The sequence below is a fragment of the Poecilia latipinna genome, unplaced genomic scaffold (genome assembly GCF_001443285.1).
Source record: "Poecilia latipinna isolate Pla-1442-1.1 unplaced genomic scaffold, P_latipinna-1.0 Scaffold1917, whole genome shotgun sequence".
NCBI classification, from domain to species: Eukaryota; Metazoa; Chordata; class Actinopteri; order Cyprinodontiformes; family Poeciliidae; genus Poecilia; species Poecilia latipinna.
The window spans coordinates 47,782-55,678 of NW_015114533.1; the positions used below are offsets into that span (position 1 = coordinate 47,782).

General features: G+C 33.0%; 1 protein-coding gene across 1 annotated transcript in view; it reads left to right on the forward strand.

Moving 5' to 3' along the window:
• Positions 1-255: 255 nt before the first annotated feature.
• The window catches only part of LOC106935159 (uncharacterized), a 20,315-nt gene continuing 12,673 nt past the window's right edge, over positions 256-7,897 (forward strand). Inside the window, exons 1-2 of the mRNA XM_015015487.1 lie at positions 256-475; positions 3,649-3,929. Of these exons, the coding sequence (XP_014870973.1) occupies positions 256-475; positions 3,649-3,929 (501 nt within the window). The remainder of the gene's footprint in view (positions 476-3,648; positions 3,930-7,897) is intronic.

Genomic DNA, 7,897 nt, shown 5'->3' on the forward strand with positions numbered 1-7,897 from the left:
TCTATGTTTGTGTTTAGGTCCTTATGTGTGTTTTGCGTCTTGTTTTCATAACTTTTTAGTTCTAAATCCTTGTCATTTTTTAACTAACATTATGTTGTAAATATAATAAAATTCTGCAGTATTCAAAATACATGGTTGTCTCATTGCAATATATTTTTTTTCTCCTCAGATGTTCCCTCAGTATCTTTCCTCCAGAAGTCTCCATCCTCTCCAGTCAGCTGCTTCGCTACAGGTTTCTATCCCAGCAGAGCTGAGATGTTCTGGAGGAAAGATGAAGAGGAGATTCATGCTGGTGTGAATAAAGGAGAAATCCTCCCCAATAATGACAGAACCTTCCAGATTAGTGTTGATTTAGATCTTTCATCTGTTCCACCTGATGACTGGACAAAGTATGAATGTGTGTTTCATCTCTCTGGATTCAAGTGTGACGTTGTCAACAGACTGGAAAAATCAAAAATCAGGACCAATGTAGAAGGTGAGAATAACATGAGAAGTGGGAAATGTTTTATAAAATAAGCCATAGTGAGGTGCTGTAGGTTTTCATATTTCCATAAAGGAACGCAGAAATATACATTTTTGATGTTGCAAACATTTTTACTTCTAGAGCAGCATCATAAGTTCCTTTGTGGCCCAGATCAGATTAAATGTTAACCCTAAGACAAAATAGTTACATAATTATATTGTAGTAAGACTCTATTACCAACAGCTAAGCGACATACATGGACTAAGAATAGTCTTACTCATTGTAACTTAATTTCAGTAAAATGAATATTTAATATGCAGATTTGTATTTGTTTCTTTTCCACAGAAAAGCCAAATGTGCTGACACTCCCTTTAATCATAGCTGTTGCATTAGCAATTGTTTTAGCTGTTGCTCTGGTTGGATCCATTTCTTACATCAGAAAGGGTGAGAAATCAATTAATTTGTTTTCTGTTATTTTATATTTTAAGCTAAGCTAAAAAAAATATACAGCTCTGGAAAAAACTAAGAGACCACTTCAAAATGATCAGTTCTCTGATGTTGCTACTTATCGGTTTATGTTTGAGTAAAATGAACATTGTTCTTTTATTCTATGAACTACTAACAACATGTCTTCGAAATTCAAAGCAAAAATTTAGTTTTTATTTGCAGCAAATGAGAAATGGTCAAAATAACAAAAAGATGCAGCATTTTCAGACCTCAAATAATGCAAAGAAAACAAGTTCATATTCATTTAGAAACAACAAAACTAATGTTTTAACTCAGGAAGAGTTCAGAAATCAATATTTGATTGAACAACCATGAGGTTTTCAATGAGGTTCAGTGCAGTGGGCTCTTTTGTTTTTTCAGAGCTTCATATTTATCTAAATGTAAAAAAAGCACACATTTTTTGATTACAAGAAAATCACAAAACTGTTCTTCAGTTTTTACTAAAACAGCTCAAACTGCTTTTCTTTATTTTTTTTACAGTCAAGCGTCGTCCATCTCGTGAGTAAAACGCGTCTAAAATACTCTGATCTAGTTATTTGATAAATAGTTTCTGTAGTTTGATCTTAAGAACCTTTTCACCAGTTTTCTGTCTGCGGCATAAAGCTGAATTTTCCTAACAGTTTACTGTGTGACTTACAGCTTTACTATACAATGAACCTGAGCAACAAATGCTTCAAATAAGATGAAGATATGGAAACAGTGAGTTATTTTCTAAATCATAAAGTAGCTGAAATTTTAGCTTGACTTTATTAAACATAGTATAATAAAAGTATAAACAAAGTTAAATACAATCAAATTAATTTAACACAAAGGCAAACAAAAGAAGAAACAGTAGTAAATTATATTTACACATTCAAAGTGGGTAGAAGTACAAAAGTCTTTTTACTCCCACCTCTTTTACATCTGTAGCATCATCCAATAAATTACTATTCAGGTTAACTTGGTTTTACCAGACTTTCTTAGTTAGTATTTCCTATATCTATATCTATAACATTCATAATTTTTAACATATTAAAGTTCTTTCTAAATAAATGTACCACATTGCAGTAGTATTTGAACCTATTTGATAACTTCATTAAAATACATAGTAAAGTAATGTTAAACATTCTGCTGACTGAGAAAGTATTTGAAATGTTTTAACTATGTGGAAAGTACTATAAAATGAATTGAATTTATTACATTTACTTGGTCACTTTAATTGATTATCTTTCTTTTTTTCAGGTTGGCATTTAGGCACCAAGTTGAGGATAAACTCCATCACCTTTAACTATTAACAATTTAAAACAAATCATCTCTAGGAATTTATTTAACTGAAATTCATATAAGGTTTAAGTGAACATGTACAAATTTAATTTTAAAAATCTTGATATAAAAACAGAAAACAGTACCATTTTTGAGGAATATCACATTTTAGCAAAGAAACACTGAAAATAAAATTCTATGCCACAAAAACTTCACTTTTGAATAGTTTGATTATGTTTATAGCAGTAATACTTGAAAAGACGTATTTTTATGTCAAAACCTGACACTGATGTCCAGCCTAGTTACCTTTTTGTTACACTGTTGTTTTTATCTCTTGTGTATTTCTGCTGTTTTTAAATAAAGTGCTCATTCATATCTGATTATTGTACATTCATGCACATTGGAGAAGATGGGTCTACATTGTTATAAAAACTGACTACTACAAAAATCACCAGATTTAACTAAATTTTGAGTTTTAATTAAGTTTTTCATGTAATATCCATATTCTCCAGCTAATTTCTTTAATAGACCTGACCAGGGTAAGGCAGATTTATTTGCATAACACGTTCCAGTGGAAAGATGATTCAAAAGTGCTTTACTTGATGAAAATATAAAAAAAAATGCAGGTATGTATAACTGTATAACTTTTTTCCTTAAAAAGAAGCGAAAGCAAAAGTAGGGGACAAATGCTTTTTTTACCACAATGGGTAACACTTTATTTGAATAAGACTGTCATGACACTGTCATAAACATGACATAACACCTGTCATGAACATGAATGAGCCTTCATGAATATTTATGACTCTTGTCATGAAGCGTCATTCGGTAAATTATGACACTTTTAATACAAAGTTGACATTATTCAAAATGTCTTTGTTATGACAACTTGACATTAACCAAGAAATCATTATTGATATAAATTTGTTATAAAAGTATTACTGATTGCACTTTAAAAATTAGGTAACTTTATGTTATTAAAGGTAAAGTTTAAACAGTAATGATTTCTTGGTTAATGTCAAGTTGTCATAAAGACATTTTGAATAATGTTAACTTTGTAATAAAAGTGTCATAATTTACCGAATGACGCTTTATGACAACAGTCATAAATAAATATTCATGAAGGCTTATTCATGTTCATGACAGTCTTATTCACCCCCTTCAAATAAAGTGTTACCCAGCAATGTGTGTTGAAAACCTATTTATCAATTAGAAACCAAACTGCGCTTCCACTTTGCAGAAATATTCAAAACTTCTAAAGAAACCCAGATGCCTTTAATGCACATATAATCTGGTGTTTTTGTGTGTTTGAAATGAATTTTTAAATACTGGATATTTTTGTGAACATGATCAGCAGGGACCCATTAAACACACATTAGTTAATGGTTTTAATACTGCTTCAATTTTAACCCACTTATGTTGTGAGTCTTTTATTACAGTGGTCCACTCTCTGAGGTATTTCTACTCAGCATCTTCAGGATTACCAGACGTCCCATCGTACATGTCTGCTGGTTTTCTGGATGATGTTCAGATCAGTTACTGTGACAGCAGAAACAACAGAAACATTCCTAAACAGGACTGGATGAACAATGTTAGCTCAGATAATTCACATTACTGGGAGGAGGAAACTCTAACACAGGGGTGGCCAATCCTGGTCCTCGAGGGCCGGTGTCCTGCAACTCTTAGACGTCTCCCTGGTCCAACACACCTGGATCCAACAGCTGAATCACCTCCTAAGTGCAGTCAGGTTCTCCAGAGTCCTGCTAACGACCTCATTATAATGTGGATTATCTGAGTTTATAGAGCCTCAGTGAAAACGTGTTTATTATTATTAACGCTTTGGTGCAAAAAACTGATTGAAAATCGATTTATTTACTGCATGTTTATGTCTGTTAAGGCTAAGATGGAACGGGACTGAAAGCAGCACTTTAAACCATTCAGACGAACACAACAGAGACACGATCAGATGACTTATTACCCTGCAATAATAACTCAGAAATAGTCCATGGAAAAGCCTTACATAACCTTGTATTAAAGCAGAAAGTACAGCGGCCACCGTAAGAAAGGCTTACAGTATCAATTATGCTGCAAGAACTGATCAGTCGATTATTGCAAGGGAACGCAAAACCTTTTGCGAGGGAACGCAAAAGAAAAAAAAATCCCATGTCCCCTGGAGGACTCCGTAGGTTTTGATTCAACAATCAACTTTTCATTACTTTTTATCATCTGGATCATTTTGGATTAACCACAATTTCAAAATTTAGAAAACTTGAACAGGAACTTCTTTAAAAGACAGTAATTATTTCAACCATTTTGTTTATAAAGAAAAATAGACTAGTTTCAAACCATTTGTTTTTGTTTGTTTATCATTTACACATGGCTCTGATTAAAAACCTTATGCCTAGTGTGGTCTGGTTCTATAATATCTATTTTCTTCATTTTTTTAACTGAATTCTCAATAAGTTAAAAACCAAAATAATCAAGGACTTGGACTAAATTCAAAGTTATAATCAACAAAATTATTTCACAAAAACATAGATTTTTATCTCTTATATGTAAAACTAAGAATAAGGTTTGGAAACCCACGTTTGTCAGTTTGCGTTTCTTTATATTTATTCAGTTGTAGAATTATTTCAGACTCCAGCTAAATGGGTGGAAACTAGTAAATATGTTAAGATACATAAAAAACAGCATGCAAAGTTTTCTTGTTGTGATGTAAAAATAAATGTTCTTTATAATACCTGGACAGAGACATCACTATCTGGGTTTGCTTTTAACCGAAAGACAAAAGAAAGTAACAGATTTAAATATTTTAATAATTACAAATCATATTTACTGCACCAATTTTATCAACATACATGTTTTCCTAATAGCGTGCAGCTCAAATACACACTAGAAACTATCTCACACATTTACTGACGCAGTGAAGATTTTTTTACTAATCATTTACATTAATTTTTCCTTTTTATCACCACAGCAAATTCCATTGTTATAATCATCCTAATTATTGTTGAAGTTGTTGTTGTTGCTGCCATTGCTGTGATTGGATTCATTATTTACAAAAATAAAAAAGGTGAGATCTAAACATTATTCTTTTCTTTTTTAACATGACTTTGATGTGGTGCTTTGATGCATCGCAAAAAAATTTAATAATTTTTCTGTGTAAACCAGACAAATAAAATAGAGAAAATTTTTGAGTGTATTAAGTAAAATTTTATATAATTTTAATTTCAGCCAAACTTCCTCCACCTCGTAAGTAAAATTAGTCTATTCTATATAATTTAATCTGAACTAGCTCACAAAGGAATTATATATTTACTAACGTAAAATTTAGCCAACACCTTGTGTTTGCTTGTTCAGCTGTAAATAAACCTGATGTCCAACAACAGATGTTTCCTTTATCCTGGAGAACATGAAGGCAGGCAAACAGTAAGTTATTTCACATGTTAACTAGTTGACTTTAAAACTAAATTATCATGAACTGTTTGTTTATTTAACTAAGCTTTTGGGTTTTATTTTTCATCATTAAGGAGAAACATAGTCTACCATATGATGATAATAGATCATATAAATAGGAATGTTTTCAGAAATCTTCATATTTTTCATTTATGTAAATTTAACTGACAAAGCTTCTCTTGAGAAACTGCTGGTTAAATCACATGAAAACAAATGTTTATGGGAAAATAAATAGTGTTACAAATGTTATACCTTTTAATTTCCCAAAAAATTAACTTTTCTCTAGATTACTTTCTTAAAGAGTTCCTTTTATATTCATAGATTTTTGTTTTCTGGTTAATGGTTCAACGGTGAAATCAAGAGAATCTTTTGTCATAAATAAACAGTAAAATTTATTTTTGATAAAATCTTCAAATCAAAAGATATAAAACATGTTTAGTTGATATTCTAAGTAACTAAGGTGTAATTCAGCCTGCCAATATTATTAATATGACTCCAGTTAGCTGCACTTTTTTGAGCTTGAAAATATTTTTTCCATGGCAATTAGAAATGACCATAGTATATACATCTTACTTAGCTTATAAAAACAAAATGAAACATTAGTTTCCTTCCTTCACAGCAGCTGTATTGTAAATAGTCTGTTTTTGTATCTCCTCCCAGTTACACTGAGAACTCAAAGCACTTTCACACTCACAAATGTAGACACAATATGCCAATAAGCCGATCAGTAACTTATGATTACGTATCAACAGCAGTATCAACATGTGAGATAAGAAAGCTGCAGTCACCCTGTTGCTCAGATACAAAATTTCAGTCTAAAGCATATTACAGTTTTTCAGAATTTTAAAGCTGGAAAGTTTAGATTTTAATGGTGTTTGACTTTTTTCATGTTTCAATTCACACTAATTTTTCTACAGTGATTTACTTATTAGCTGGGATTTATTTTATTCTTGAGTTGCTGGTTTGTTTTTGAAGAGAAAGATGATGTTCTGACATCACTGCTGTTTTATTTTATATGTAAAATATCGCCTTTTCTGAAATAAAATCCTTAATTAAAGTTTACATACAAGTTGTTTATACACTATACTCTGTAAATCTGGGTATTTATTCATAAAGATTCTCAGTCCTCAAAGCATTCTCATTATCTTACCCTAAAGGACAGTGAGAAGTCTTTCTGTGTTGCGGGTCTGTTGCTATCCTGGCGCTTTTGTGTGTGAATTTTAAGACTCGTCAAGATCATCTTTTTTTTTTTAACCAGAATGATCTGCAACCAATCAGATCTCTTTCTTGTTTCAGCCAATCATATGAACGGACCCCACGTGGGGGTATACCTTACAAGCCAATCATATGGCTACAACATCGCCGTGGCCATGTTGAAGTACAGCCTATTTAGCCCTCATCCTGGCTTTTGGCAGAGGAGCGGTAAGTAAAATGTCTATCTTAACATGTTTAGCTACTTATTGTTATGATTATTAATGCTAATCGGTTTAATTGTGCAGCTGTCAACACAAGCTAGCGAGCTAAGTGAGTGAGCTATGCTTCCGCATAGTCTGTTCAACTATGGGGGGATTTTTCTGGGATCAAATCTTCACTTGTTAACTTCTCTGCTCGCGCTGGAAACACAGTCGCCTGGCAACCTCTCGGCCAATAGAATGAAAGTGTTATACTGGGGCCTGTGTTCATAGACATATAAATGTATGCCATATACAGCATAAATTCTTAAAAACCCACAGCTGCATCCATCCAGTCATCCAGCTGCCTGTGTGTCTGTATTATCTATGATGGATAGGTTTATAGATATATACGTTTTCTCTGGATAGATAGCATGTCTTGACTAAGTGGTAACAAGGTCCATTTTCTTTTGTTGGGTGAACACACCTGCCTAACATCAGCAGGCTGTTAATGATCAGTAGCGCACTGCTGGCAGATATTTAGTGAGGAAGAGAACACAGACTTGCTGTCTGTCCTGTAAGTCTGTGTAACGAAGCAGAAGGCTGAAGTTGTTTCTCCCTACATCCAGTGGGCGGCGCAGGTTGCTATAGCAAACACAGACACACCCACTAGAAGGAAACAACCCTCCCCTCTCCCCTCCACCCAGCATGGCACTTTCATTCTATTGGCTGGAACGGTTGCCAGGCGACGGTAAGTTTTGCTCCACGAGAGCAGAAAAGGGCCGTTTCTCAATACTCAAGGACGCAAGAATGTTCTTGTGTTCTTGGTAAGTACGTACCC